The following is a 15,784-nucleotide window of genomic DNA, read 5'->3' on the forward strand; positions in this document are numbered from 1 at the left end:
AACACACAACACAAACCATTGAGAATTACTACAAAAATAATCTTGCCATGTGATAAAAAAATTTCTCGACACATGATAAAAAAATCAAAAGGTCCAAATATTTATTAATTTTTAAATTAAATGATATAAAAAATTAAAAAAAAATTCTCCACACAATCTTGAAAGGTTGAATACTTGAGAGAAATTTAGTCTAAATAAAACATATCATGAAGTTAAGATGATTGATAAAGTAGAAAGAGGAGAGTGAACTTTCAATATCTTCATGAGACTAATACAACCAAGGACAAATGTATCTCTTTTGAAATCCCCAAATGAAGAAGTACACTGTCTATCTTTTTCTTGTAGTCTTTATTTGGTAGAGTGAAATTTGAGCTAAGAGAAAAGAGAAAGATAGATACTCAAGAGAAAGAGAGACTTTTTCTAAGAATAGATAATAAAAAATGTGTGGGACCCACCATAAATTTTCTCTCTTATTATTTAGTGAGAAAGCAGAGAAAAATAATAATTTTATATGAAATGTTAAAAATATTCTTCAATTTTTTTGATTTTCTTTGCTTGCTAGTTTTAATTACTATTAACATATATAAATCTCATTTTTAATATAAAAAATATTAATTAAAGAATCAATTGAAGTTATAATAGAATATATAATAAAATTTATAATTTAAATTATAGTTTTTTTAGTTAATAATAAAACAACTTTTTTTTCCTATATTTATTTTCTTTATTTAGAGATATTCTTGTCATTTGAAGTATAATATGATATTTCTCTTATTACTTCCTATCTGACCAAATAAAAGATTAGGAGAAGAAAATATTTTTTTCTCTTCCCTTTCTTTATTTCTTCTCTTATAACAAATATTATAAAAATCTACTATATTTTACCCAAGTCTATTTGTCATCTCTTTCTCTCTTTTTGTTTTACTCAACCAAATAAAGCATGTGTTTTCCAACACTAGCTTCATCCCCTATTTTCTTTTGTCCCATATTTTCTCCCACCCAACCTAGTCTACTTCATTGTTCCCTCAATAAGATCTGACCTCCTAATTACTTCAAAATAATGCCAACAATACACTCTTTATCATTATCCTTCCAACGTTATTTCCTTTATTTGTCCATGTCATCATCTTTAAAAATATTTGTAACACTCTTTCCTTATTACATATTATAAATAAATAAATAAAGTAACAACAAAACCAACAAGATATTGGTTTATTAGTGTAAGGTTCTGCTAAATCATATAATGATCAAAAGATTAAATGATGAGAGCGATAATTGTTTGAAAGAGCAGTCATGCACACCAAAATGGATTAGTTCCTTACCTAAATACTTTTGGTAGTACAAATAAATATCAACAAAGCGTTGATCTAGTGATATAAGACTCAACTCGATTCTCATGATGACCAAAAGGTTAAAGATTTGATTCTTAGATAAACACTTATTGAAAGATAGAACCACACATCTCGAAATGAATTAATTCCCTACATGTAAGGTGAACAGATACTCTTAGTAGTACAAAAAAATATTATAAAAAAATTCCCAAAGTTGTCCGATTCTCCTCAATCTAGAATGCATAACCATATGTTCACACCTAAGATCCATTACAAGAAACTTATGAAAAAGGAATATCCCTTCTTAGATAAATAAAATAAATAATATATATTGACAATATGTAAATCATTAAATTATTTGCTATTCATATATTATTATTATTGATTTTTAAACAAAAAAATATAAATTAATGATAAATATTGTACTAATAGTGTAAAAAACTTTATAATAAAAGCGGTAGACCATAGCATTTTATATTATCAGTTAACACCCTTAAATTCTTCATAAAATAAAATAAACAAACCCAACTTTTTCAGATTATTTTCCAACAAAATTACTTATATAATCATAACCTAGAAATAATCAGAATCGTATAATCTAATATGAATAGCTTTATATAATAATAGTTGACATTTTTTGGTACTATTAAATGTATTTCTTTACCTTATGGTAAAGAATAAATACATTTTGGATTCATGGCTATCCTATTAACAAAGGTCGCTCCAAAAAATTGAATCATTAGTATTTTAGTCATCCTAAAAATCTAACGAAACTTTATACTATTGGACAACAACGTGCTGATTAATAGTTGGCGTTCTAAAAATAAAACACGAAACAAAGTAAAAAAATGATTATTTAATTTTAATCAAATACGATTAACTTTTGTTTCTAATAATCTATTATTACAAGTTTATCCTAATTTGATTAGACTAATTTTTAATTAATAGTCTTCATCTATTTTTTAAGGATAACCAAAAAAAAGTATTTTTGGTTATACAAAAAATGTCACCTCACCTTGTAAGATCATATCTTATATCTCACAATATTGTTCAATTCCATATATCATGAGATATAACTAGTTAAAAAATAATTAATAATTAAATTTTTCATTTAAATATATTTTTTTAATCAATCATAACTCATAACATATGAAATAGTATAAAATATGGGACAAAAGATGTACTCTCATCATATTACGTATAAGAACATGTATGATGCAACATATAGTTGAGAGTGTGTAAATGCACACCGAATTTTATTTTAAATATGTCTTAATTGGAACCCAGGAGGTGGCTTCATATAAACTTCTTCATGAAGGTCACCATGAAGGAAGGCATTATTTATGTCAAGTTGTTCTAGAAACCATGAGTTGGCAGCAGCTAAAGCCAAAACAACTCTGACAGTGGTGATTTTGACCACAGGAGAAAAAGTTTCAAAGTAATCTACCCCTTCCAGTTGAGTATATCCCTTAGCAACAAGCCTGGCTTTGTATCTTTCAAGAGTGCCATTAGCATTGTACTTAATTTTGTAAACCCATTTGCAGCCAATGGAGGATTTATCAGGAGGGAGAGGCATCAAGGTCCAGGTATGGTTAAGATCAAGGGCTAGGAGTTCTTGTTGCATAGCTTGATGCCAGCAAGGGATAGAGGAGGCTTGTTTGTAGGATTTTGGTTCTTGATGGATGGAAACATTAAGGCAAAAATGTTTGTAATTTTTAGACAAATTGTTGTAGGTGAGGACAGAGGAGATGGGATATTTGGTGTTGCAGGAGGGAGGCAGGGGTTGAGACAGAGTGAGGTTGCAATGGTAGTCTCTAAGATGAGTTGGAGGTCTTCTAATTCTAAGGGAGTGTCTATTATTGGTGGGTTGAGATGTTGAGGAAGTAGGATTAGGCAAGGGTTGCTGAGTTGGGGTAGGGAGAGGATTGGAAGGGGATATGTTGGTGTTGGGAGAATCAGGTTGGGGTAGGAAGGTAGCAGGGTTGATTTTACAAGTGGTTTGAGGTTCAGAGGTACTGGTGTGAGAGAAGGGGAAATTTTGTTCATAAAAGTGGACATGTCTAGAAAGAAAGAAATTATGAGAGGTAAGATCATAGAGGATATATCCTTTGGTACCTTCTTTGAAGCCAAGGAAGACAGTTTTCCTACTCCTAGGCATGAATTTGGTTCTGTGGGCTTGCAGAGTGGTGGAGTAGGCTAGGCAGCCAAAGACCCTTAAGTGGTCAAGAGAGGCTAATTGGTTATGAAGTTTTTGGTAAGGTGAGAGGTTATTGAGGAGAGGAGTAGGAAGCCTATTTATTATGTGGACAGCATGCTGAAGAGGCAAGGAAATCATGCATCAAGAACTCAACTCCATTGTCACTTCTTAAAGATTGAAGTTTGGAGTTGAATTGAGTCTCAATGTGAGACACAAAATGAATGAGGTGTTTTCTGGTTTCTGTTTTAGAACTCATCATAATAGTCCATGTGAATCTTGTGAAGTCATCAACTAGAGTTAAGAAGTACCTATGTCCAAAGAGGGATGGTGTGGAGTATGGCCCCCAAATGTCAGCATGGATTAATTGGAAAGGCCTCATACTCTTGGTGTTACTGTGAGGAAAGGGTAAATGCTTATGTCTAGCTAGATGGCAAATATCACATGGAGATAAAGGTTGATTCTTATTATTATTAATGAAAGGAAATTGTTTATGCAGAATTTTCATTACAGAGGTAGAAGCATGACCAAGGCGTAAATGCCATAGAGAATTATTGTCAATATTGGCAGTAAAATGAGAAAAAGTAAAGGAACTTTGAGAAACAGGTTGATAGTTGAACAAGTATAATCCATGTTGAATTCTAGCTGAACCAATCATCTTCTTGGTATGGTTCTGCAAAACCAAACATTGTCTTTCAGAAAAAATCAAATGACAACCTAGATGTTTAGTTAGTTTATTGACAGATATGAGATTAACATGAAACTCAGGGACAAAGAGAACATTAGTGAGAATAATAGATTGATTCAAGGTGACTGTGCCAGTGGTGCAAGTGGTAACCTTTTCTCCATTTGGCATAGTGATGAGCATTGGTGCCATAGAGTGAAAACTACTAAAGTTGCTCATTGTGCAAGAGATATGGTCTGTGGCTCCAGTATCAAGGAGCCACTGAGAATGAGAATTACCTGGTTTAGCCAAAACTGCATTAGTGACAGAATTGACAGCATGGTCTTGTTGGTTCTTAGACTGATTAAGGAGATGTAGAATGCCCTGCATTTGTTCTTCTGTGAATGAGCTGGGTGTATTATGCATTTGATTTCCTGATTGAGGATTGGTTGCTGATGTCTCCTCTGTATCAAGAGGGAAAAAGGCAGTATGGTTGGCCATTTTGGAAGATTTATTAGAGTTTGGATAACCAGGAGGGTAGCCATGTTTTAGGAAACATGTCTCAATGGTATGATTTGTTCTCTCACAAAAAGTACAGAATTTGCTATTCAGAATCCGTGTTCCTGATCTACCACCTCTTCCTCTATAGTTAAAACCCCCTCTTGGTCTAAAATTTCCATTAGGGACAGAATTGGTTCCTCTGGTTTGGAAATCTTGGTTGGTATTGAGGGATAGTACAGTGCCTTGTGTTTCAAGATTATTTGGAAGGGGGTTATGTTGTTGTCGTTCTTGTTGAATAAGCAAGGAGAAGGCTTTACTGATGGTGGGTAGGGGTTGATTGAGCATGATCTGAGACCGAACATGAGCATATTGCTCATTTAATCCTTTGAGGAATCGAATGACATAATCCTCTTCCCTATATCTTTTTACATCTTGGATGATTCCATGCGTGCAATTCTCAAGGCATGGACAACTTCTAATAGGTCTGAAGATCTCTATTTCTTCCCATATAGTTTTTAGTTGAGTGTAGAATTCAGATATAGAGAGGTTACCCTGATTGAGATGATGAAACTCTTCTTGTAATTCAGCCATTCTGAACATGTCTCCTTGTGAAAATCGTTCTTCCAAGTCCTTCCAAACTTCTGCTGCAGAATCCATCCATAAAATTGATTTGGCTATGGATTCTTTGATCGAATGTTGTATCCAAGACAGTACCATGGTGTTGCACCGTCTCCATGGCCTGTATGAGTGATCTTCTGACTTCGGTTGAGGCAAGGTTCCATCAATGAACATGAGTTTGTTCTTGGATTCAAGAGCCAACTTGAAAGCTCTTGACCAAGAATGGTAATTGGTACCATCTAAAGAAGGGGTAACGAGGACGAGGGAAGAGTTTTCACTGGAGTGTAAGAAAAAGGGGTTGCTATCTTGATCCCCGTTGTTCATTTTCGAAAAGGGGAAGGATGAGGAGGAGAAAGGGAGGAAGGAAGGGAGGAGAGGCGGTGATCAGAGCTATGATAGCTCTGATACCATCTTAATTGGAACGAAGTCCAGTGGAGAGAAGAAGGAGGAAATGGAAAATGCCAAAAACCACACTTTCAGTTTTATTAATTTGCTTGCTTTATGCAGAGAAGGAACAAGTTATTTATAGCAGAAACAATAACTAACAAACCTAACTGAAATGACCAAAAAGGAAAGACTACCTAACTTAACTAATTGACTGAACCAGCAAAGCTGGGCTTAAACAAACAAGGCCCAAACCAAAAAGGAAAGAAGAAAAAGACAAGAATAGAGGTTTAACAATATGTATACCACTTATTACTCTAAATGTCCCAAATTTATTTTTTTGTCAACGTTATGACTTACTTCATCAAAAACAAATAATTATTATTATGTTGATTATTTTATAATATTGTGGATATGCAATTTAAGGAATTTCATAATTGTTTTTTGAACAAATATTCAACTTTTTACATGTCTTGTTTAAGTTGTGATTTTTTCTCCAGTTTTGATATGATAAAATTGAAATTTGCAAAACTTTATTCACATAATTTTTGTATAACTATTTAGTGATGTTTGATAATCAATTTGATACTTACAAATATTGATATACATAACAATGTTGAATTTACTTCTTTGAAAGTGGAAGACTGTTTAAGTGTTTTATTTTCTCTTGAAGTTACCAATACAAATGTAGATTTTTTTTTGTTAACTACACTAATTTTGAAAAATAGGTTTCTTAATCAAATGAGATATGAATGATATTTAGTGATTTATATTTGGCGAGAAATATTCAACAATATTCATAACGAATTTATCATTCAATGATTTCAAAATGTGAAATCATATAGAGATTAATTATGAAATATGAAATTTATATGGTTATATTTATTATTTTAATTTTTAACGTGTCTTGCACACTTTGCACATGTATTCTAGAACCAAAACCATAAGACATTAGTTTCATGAGTTTTTCCTATTTATAAATTCTTTCACTTTTCTCCACATATCCGATGTAAGACTTCAAACTAATAAACTAACAATGATGTTAGGTATTTCAAGTGTGAATGAAGAAGTCTCACATTGAGCAAAAATGGATGAATTAAAGAACATATAAGTGAATGAATCCATATACCTAATGTTAAGTTTTGGGTCAAAACGTAATGTCAACGCTAACACTAATCATTTTTTAATTTTATGATTATCTCTTCTAATAAGTGTTTTTCACAACAATTGAACATTAATTATTATAAAAATGGTTAAAAAAATCATCACTATAACCTTATGGAGGATATAAAAACAGAAGAAAGAGTATTTAATCACCTCTATAGAAAATCACTTATTTTCTCGGCACATATAAAATCACTTATTAAAAAGTGCTGCGAAGCATAATGATAGCTTAGTCATTAGCAACTAGCAACCACTGTGTATCTTACCAAACCCCAACAAAATGCTTCACTCTTCTTCCATTTCCATCATCTTCTTCCTCTCTATTCTTCTCCTCTCCTCTGCTTCCGACGATGATCGGCGCGTGTCACTTCACGCGAAGAAGCTCATCAGAGATCTCAATCTCTTCCCCGGCGACGATCTCAACATCGCTAATTCTTCGCTACCGTTCCAACCTCGCAAAATCGTCGAGAAACGACTCAGATTCCCCAACGTATTGGGCTCTGATCCTGATTCTGGTGTTACTGTTGAGGATTTAGGTCATCATGCTGGTTATTACTCCATTCAGCATTCTCATGCCGCTAGGTTTTGCTTCTTCTTACACTTGTTACTATGTACTAGATCGTCATGGTCCTAATTTCTGTTTCTGAAGTTACTGCATGTTACTAATATTCATTTTCTGTATTTGTTGGAATTTCTAGAAACGTCGACTAATTCTATAACACGAGATAGTGAATAGATTTTAAGCCAAAAAAGAGGAGATAAGTTTCATTTCTTTTTTTTGTGTCTCGAACCAAAATTTATGGGATTTGACAAAGTTAACAGAATACTTGGGCTTAGACTATATATAGCAACCGACAAATATAGTTAGCAAAAGTTCTTAGTTAGATATGGTATCTAATCTTTTATTTTATAGTCATGTAACCTCCTTATCCATGGAAAATAATCATTTGATTGTATATATTATATAATATACATTGCCTAATTAAGAATTACTTTATCAGTCTAATATCTATGTACATCATCCACTATTCATTTGTATTAATTTTATTTAAAACTCAATGAATGGTGGATGATGCATTGTCGGTGTATATATATCTTTTTCTCATACTTTAAATTAAGATAATCTAAGCACATCCTTGTCCCTACCGCACCCCCTAATCCCTACATCTTCAAAGCATGTAGTATGAGTTGTTCGTCAAAAAATAAAGAAGTTCATTAAAAAAAACAAATGATTGGAGGGACGTTTTTATTTTTATGGTTTCTTTTAGAAAAAAATTAAGTTGGGAATACAGTGTAATATTATTCACAACTTTGGACAGTTAACCTGTTAACATAAACCTTTTGTTGTCCCCTAGTGTCAATTCTGGCATGAAATTGAGTGTGGAGGTTCAAAACAAAAATAGCTTATGCTGTAAACTAATATAATTGTTATTGTCAATTAAAGTGTATGATAAGCTGCAATATGTTGCAGCCTTGGATGGGTATGATAATATCAGTTTAGCAAATTTAAAGTATTTTCTTATTTAATAACTGGCCGTACAAGAATTTCATTGTGGGAGATAGTATAATGGTTTTGCAGTTTCATAGAATAGTATTATTATGGAATTGGGTCATTAGTATAATTTTGTTATTCATTTCTCACATTTGGTTGGATGTGGCAGGATGTTCTACTTTTTCTTTGAATCACGTAAACAGAAGGAGGACCATCCTGTTGTGATTTGGTTGACTGGGGGACCAGGCTGTAGCAGTGAGTTGGCTTTGTTTTATGAAAATGGCCCTTTCAAAGTTACTGACAACTTGTCTCTTGCGTGGAACGAGTATGGTTGGGACAAGGTATGCCAAAGTGTCATTACTTTAATCCTCCAAAGAATTTTGACATCAATTTATATTCTTAATTCTGGAAAATGTCATCAAAAGTGTCCTTCATTGCTCACACTCACTGAAAAATCTAAAATTTCTGAGTGAGCCTTGAGTGGCTAAATTCGTATGTTTTTGTATGATTTGGGAATTAAATTGATGGCTTATCTAATTACTTCTATGTTGTTATTCACCATCATGTTAGTGCTCACAATGGGGTCTCATTGTCTATGGTGACTAGCTGTTTTGAATTATTTCCATTTGTATAATACTAGCATGTAATTTTAGCTACAAACTAATCTGAGCAGATAAGCAACCACTTCTGTTTATCGTGCTTCTCATCTTCCTGAAAGGTGTGAGACAGGGTCCAACGATCTAATTTAAGGAAACCAGATTAATATGTCTTATATTTTAGTTTGAAATTAATCTGTAATTAAGTATGATTTTGAGAATTTTTATAACAATGTATTGGATACCAAGTTCATTTCTATTTGCATATAGACATACACAGTTAGACAACTCTCGAAATTGTTATAACCTTGACAACTGCTTCTGCATAGTTCTTTTCCTGAGACTTATTTGCAGATAAAATTTCTACGTAATCTTGTAGGAATCAAACCTTTTGTATGTTGACCAACCAACTGGTACTGGATTTAGTTACAGCACTGATCCGCGTGACATTCGTCATGATGAAGAGGGTGTTAGCAATGACTTGTATGACTTCTTACAGGTACATATGTTTCCCCGAAGCCCCTAAATATTATTTGTAGAACTTTGCTGTAATGCTCCTCTATTACCTAACAATAACATTTATTATTTTTAGAATGGAAGTTATATTTCCAAATATAAGATAAAATTTCCTTATGAACTTTGGTATCCTGGTAAAACTTCGCCAGTAATATATTGACTTAGGAAGTTCTTGTCGGAGAAAGAGTTTTAGAAGTTTTTCTCAAATGTGGGGCAGGCTTGGAATTTCTTTACAGCTAAATACAGGTACAGTATAGTGTAGTAGAGTGATACAACTAAATAAGAAAGACTGATATACTATCTTGACACCCTCCTGAAGTTGGGTTATTGATGCTAAGCATGCCCAACTTGTTACAACTATTATCTATATTTCCATTCAGTGCCACAATAGAAGTAATAGTAAGCTAGCTGCTCTCCAACTCTGATGTAATTGGTGGAGACTCCAGTGAGTCAGTGGCTGACCAAGAAATTTTGGGTAGTAGACCAAGGACAAGGTCAACTTCTCTTGTCTAATTAAAAATAGTTTGGTAAAAGTAACTCATTCGTCCAGATGATGATTATCAGGAAAAGTTTGGAAGATATTGGGGGGATGAAATGGTAAGTTACCACAATGATAATGGACATTTTAAAGTTAAGTGGAGCATGTGCCCCCACCGTTTTCTACCTTGTCCAGTCGCTTGTAGAGACAGTTTGGTGAATCTTTTTTTCTGATAAAAGGACAATCAGCTTTGTGTTTTGCCCACTCATTAAATTCTGGATTTGAGGTAATGTGAATTTCAGGTTAATTTTCACACTTGAGCTTCATAGGTGGAGGGACTTCGATGCCTATCTCATCAAGTAAATAATGCACTAACAATAGTTCACAAGTGTCCTGTGTCACATTTCGATATTCTGATTCTACGTTTGATCTTGTCCCCCTATATGCTTATTTCTCCATTAATTCAAACTTCTACCAAGTAAAACCCATTAGCCAGATGCCGATCTTCAATGTATGGAACATTCTTGCAAATCTGAATTAGAATAACCTTCCACCATTCATGACCATTTGAAATAAAATGTGTTCTTACAATTGTGCCCAAAATTAGAAGTGTTGCAGTAATGCAGTCTTGCAGATGCCACTGCTGTCCACGAGGAAACTTGCTGGTACTCCTAGTGGCCCTGTCAATCATGACCGTTCTACAAGCAATGATGACCACCTTTGGGTTGCTTGAAAAGCTGAACAACAACCAATCTGAGGGCTGCCAAGATGCTGAAAACTGGCCTTAGGTCATCATGGTCATTATAAGAGAAACAACCTTAGTAGAAAGGTGAAAAGAAATTTAGGAAAAGGTCGTGATATAGTTAGAGAGAATTTTATATGCGATGCCCAAATGTAGGTGTAGATTTGTATATTTATGTCACAGTATAGTGTAGTATGGGTAATAAAAAGTTAATGACATAGTACAAAAATATCAGAAAGACTAAAATACCCTCTTAACATTTTTCTTTTTCCTTCAGGCCTTCTTTGCAGAACATCCCCAATATGCAAAGAACGACTTTTTTATTACAGGTGAATCATATGCCGGACACTATATTCCTGCGTTTGCGGCTCGTATTCACAGGGGAAACAAAGCTAAGGAAGGAATTCATGTAAACCTGAAGGTATTCTACATTACATACTGAGCTATTCTAACTTTCTTAGTACCAAAATTGTACCGAAGGGTAAGAATACTTGCTTATCTTAGTTTCATGATTTTAACAGGGATTTGCCATTGGTAATGGGCTTACGGATCCTGCAATTCAGTATAAAGCTTATGCAGATTTCGCACTGGAGATGGGCATAATTACGAAGGGAACACATGACCGTCTTAATATACTGTTGGTTCCAGCCTGTGAATCGGCAACAAAACTGTGTGGTAATTCACATTTGACATTCTCCTTGCAGCAAATGTTGTTCTTCTTTTCTTGTCATGATTGTAAGTTGGATTGGGGCTATAATGGACCAAATCAAACTGAGTCAAACATTCCAATGTTTGAATATCGTTAATTGAATTTTGAAGCTTGAGTTCAAGGTTCAACCTCTCACATGATTCCACTACTAAAAATTGATTTTGAAACTTGAAATTTAATAACAGATAAAATATCAGGTTGGAATTTGATTTTATTAAAATTTAAATTGTTTCTTAAAAGTAATTTTAAACATCAAATCACTAATAACTTGAATATATAAGTACTCAGTAATATAAAAATCACTAATAACATCTATATAGGCCAAACAATTTTTATCAACATATATGAATAAAATATATAAACCAAGTTAGAATATTATAGACTTAAAAGGCCTCTGGATGTTTGTGACTGCTAATATTACAAACAGTCACAAACATTATATATTTTCCCATCTGTATATTAATTATTAACTGCATATATAACTGGCATATTATTTTCCTTAATATAAACTCTTATTTTTAAGTCTATAATTAGCATAAGATGTGAACTGCTATGTGTATATTCTAAATTATTCGAAATTTGTGAAGTACATATAAAATTGTAGATATGGAAGTATATTCTTTGTAGTGAGAATGTGAGAGCACTAGTTTGTTGATTTTCAGAGATCATGTAAACTTAAAGTGATTTTGTATTCCCGAATCTTGATTGTTCATGCAATGTCTGAGGTTTGAGAATCACTCCCTGATTCTCACATGTAAGCAGTTCTCTCACTTGTTTGGAGTCTTATTCTGGTTGGTTACTATTACCTCTCCATAATTTTTTGCTTTAATCCTTTCAGGCACTATAGGAAAGGCTGCCTGTGCGCCTGCACTTGTGCTTTGTAACGCCATATTCAGTGACATCATGTTACATGCCGGTGATATAAATGTGGGTAAAACAATTCATTCCTCTTCTCTGTTTTTTACAATTTACATGTCAGTATTACTTTAAGTTGTAGACAGAATCCAGATCACCAAGTGACATAAAAGCTTAAGGTTAAAACTTAAAACTAATATAGGAGAGGGCAAAGAAATGATCATTTATTTTATGCTTAAATATTTGTTTGGTCCATGAAAATATAGCACTTTTTTGTTTTGTTTAATCTCTCTTTAATTAGGCCTAATACATTAGAGAGAAAGTTGGGGTAGCTCCTGTTGTAGAAAAGATGGTTGGATCTCACTTGAGATGGTTTGGGCATGTGCGAAGTAGAACTTAGAAGCTCCAGGAATGAGAGTAGATCGAATGGAGGTTGGTCCAATTTCTTGGGGTAGAGGGTGGCCAAGAAAACCCATAGGTGTAATTATTGGGAAGAGTTTAGACTTTAGAAATCAATGCATTGTCATGGACATGATTTATGATAGAGCATTATGACATCTTTTGGTCCACGGAGCCGACTTCGCCTAGTGGGAATAAGGATTGGTGGTTGTCTTTGTTGTTGTTAGCATAATTGACAAGATTGAGATCTTGCGTAAGATCGCAAGGGGTAGATGAAAACGTAAAATGTATGATCTTAACATGGATCATAAGATCCTACCAAATATTGGTTTTTTTAAACATACATATACACAAAATAATAAAATCTTCAACTTTCTCCATTGCTATAAATAACAAAATTAACAAGTAGTACTTGATAATCTTAAACTTCCAACATCAAAATATGTAGCTACACGGTGTTTTAGGTGGAAACTTCATGTTTTATGTAGCCTACACTTATATTATAATAATATGTATGTTGAAAGTGGAACAAAAGTCAATCTGAGTGCCGACAGTGACACGTACAAAGCAAAATTTAAAAAAAGCATAACACAACAAAAGCACATAAAAAAGAAGAGAGAGAACATACCAAAGACAACACAGTGAGCACCATTTTCTCTCTCATTGCACATTACAACATAAAAGAGAGAAAAAACATCACTTTAGAGAAATAAGGAAAACAAATATGTTGAAGATGAAGATGATAATAAGGAAAACACTTCCTACTCCACAAAAGGTCTACAGATAACTGGCCAGTTTCCAAACTGAATGTCTGTCTAATAAACATCTTGAACTCTTTCGTATTCGAGGATATTTTAAATGATAAAGTTTATAGCAAATGTTAAGAAAACCTTTTATGCTTCTAGTTGGTCAGAAGAATTTCATGTCTTGATATTTATGGAAATTGCCATCTGGAGGCAATGTGAGCATATTCAAAAAATTAACCAGTTCGGTTACATGCTTATGCTGCAGTATTATGACATCAGAAAGAAGTGTGAGGGGAGCCTTTGCTATGATTTTTCAAACATGGAGAAATTCCTGAACCAAAAATCTGTTCGCGATTCACTAGGGGTTGGGAAAATTCATTTTGTTTCTTGTAGCCCAGAAGTACATACAGCTCTGCTACTGGATTGGATGAGGAATCTTGAAGTTGGTATTCCAGCCCTTCTTGAGGATGGAATCAATTTGCTTGTTTATGCTGGGGAATATGATCTCATATGCAACTGGCTTGGTATGTAACTTTTAAGCCATAGTTAAGATCTATAGAGACATTTATTATTTCATATTTTTTGTTTCAACTCATGAATTGATGGACCTTTTCCTGCTGGGTATGATTTCAATGAGCAGGTAATTCAAGATGGGTTCATGCCATGGAATGGTCTGGTCAGAAACAATTTGGAGCCTCACCTGAAGTTCCTTTTGTTGTTAATGGATCAGAAGCCGGATTATTGAAGAATTATGGGCCTTTAAGTTTCCTTAAGGTCTCTGTCTCTTTCTCTTCTCATATGTATGCTTGTGCAGTGAAAACTACGAATATTATCTTGAATAAGCCATAATTTGCATAGAAAACAGAGTAAGTTATAGTTTATAGATTATTTCCTTCAACATGACATGCAGTATGAATAACCCCAAATCTTAAATGTGTAAATCTGTATAAATCTGTCATGATCAAATACAAAGTGTGTTTGTGCTACGTTAACAGTCACTGTTTTAAATTGCGAGAAATGTGGTTGATGCAGACACAATTGTGGTTGATGCAGACACAATTGTGGTTGATGCAGACACAATTGTGGTTGATGCAGACACAATTGTGGTTGCGGTGCCTTTGTGAAGACTCTTGAAACCATAATATTGCAGCCGCAATTGTGATTGTGGAGTGCAATTTAAAACACCGCTCAATATTATACATAAATAGACACTCCATTTATGTACCATTCCCCCTTATAGCTTTTCTCATTGTCAATTGAAAATACTTATGCTGTTCATTATTATGTGGGTAACTAAAAACAGGTCCATGATGCTGGTCACATGGTTCCAATGGACCAGCCCAAGGCTGCACTAGAAATGCTGAAGAAGTGGACTACAGGCACCCTGTCTGAATCTAGAGCTGATGGAGAAAATTTGGTTGCTGAGATGTAATATCCTTTATTGCTTAAACACAAATATGAGAGAAGAAATTGATGTGACCAATATATCATGTGTGCAAGATTCCCAGACAGTGTGATATCTAAATGACTGTGGACTAAGAACTCACACGCAGGAAGAAAAAGAACTATGGTTATGGACTTCTGTGCTTGTATGATTGCTGCTTTGGGTGCTTATTTTTGTTTGTTATAAGATCAAATTTATGTGTATACGTTTATGTATATGCTGTAAGAGGATTACTGAAATTCAGAAAAATTAAAACTGACTTGATACAGAGACAACTAGCTGAAAGTAGGGAAGCACATATTTCCAATAAAACCAAGCAACCCAACTCAACTGAATCATGGTTGGTTTGGTTTGGTTGTTTTCCTTCTTAGTCCTTATTAAGTTTGGGTTTGGATTTGGTTGGAATTAAATCGACCCATAGAGTCGACGAGCCAATCAAAATAATACTACTGCCTAATATATTTTAAAGATAAAATAAACTTTAACCACATTATATGTTATTTAAATGAAACATAAGTACAATACTCTAGTGTTTTAAAGATCAACATTATAATAACCAAAAAATGATCAACATTATATGTTATTTAAGTCAAAATGGAACCTTATTCTTTTTGGTGATGTTAGAATGGTATTAATTTGTAGATTTGATTTTGAAGACAAAAGTTGATTTGGGTAGGTTATTTTAGAACAATATTAATGATTTATCATTGTTTATTTCTTTTATATTTTTACGTGTTACAATCAATACGGTTATTCAAACCAACCCAATTTGGAGCGGGTTGGTCCAAGTTTGTTGGTAAGATTAAATGGTATTTACCCAACTTAATTTAACCTAACCAAATTTGCTTGGTTTCATTCTAATTTTTTGTGAATACCAACCCAAACCAACCCATAAAATGAGGCATGTGAGAGGATTCTACTTCTAAAACATTTAGGGTTTGTTTGCAAGGA

The 15,784-nt window shown here is 33.5% G+C and overlaps 2 protein-coding genes across 2 annotated transcripts; one reads left to right on the top strand and one right to left on the bottom strand.

The window, feature by feature from the left end:
- On the bottom strand, positions 2,593–5,632 carry LOC109352928. Its single transcript, XM_019595112.1, has 3 exons — positions 4,283–5,632; positions 4,037–4,198; positions 2,593–3,645 (listed from the first exon to the last, which is right to left on the bottom strand). The coding sequence occupies exons 1-3, from the start codon at positions 5,630–5,632 to the stop codon at positions 2,593–2,595; spliced, it is 2,565 nt and encodes an 854-aa protein (XP_019450657.1).
- Positions 7,057–15,092, top strand: LOC109352335 (serine carboxypeptidase-like). The gene is made up of 9 exons (XM_019594273.1): positions 7,057–7,438; positions 8,518–8,689; positions 9,324–9,443; positions 10,958–11,101; positions 11,202–11,355; positions 12,228–12,316; positions 13,655–13,913; positions 14,030–14,163; positions 14,693–15,092. The coding sequence occupies exons 1-9, from the start codon at positions 7,137–7,139 to the stop codon at positions 14,819–14,821; spliced, it is 1,503 nt and encodes a 500-aa protein (XP_019449818.1). The 5' UTR covers positions 7,057–7,136; the 3' UTR covers positions 14,822–15,092.

Source organism: Lupinus angustifolius, chromosome LG07, assembly GCF_001865875.1.
Source record: "Lupinus angustifolius cultivar Tanjil chromosome LG07, LupAngTanjil_v1.0, whole genome shotgun sequence".
Taxonomy (NCBI): Eukaryota; Viridiplantae; Streptophyta; class Magnoliopsida; order Fabales; family Fabaceae; genus Lupinus; species Lupinus angustifolius.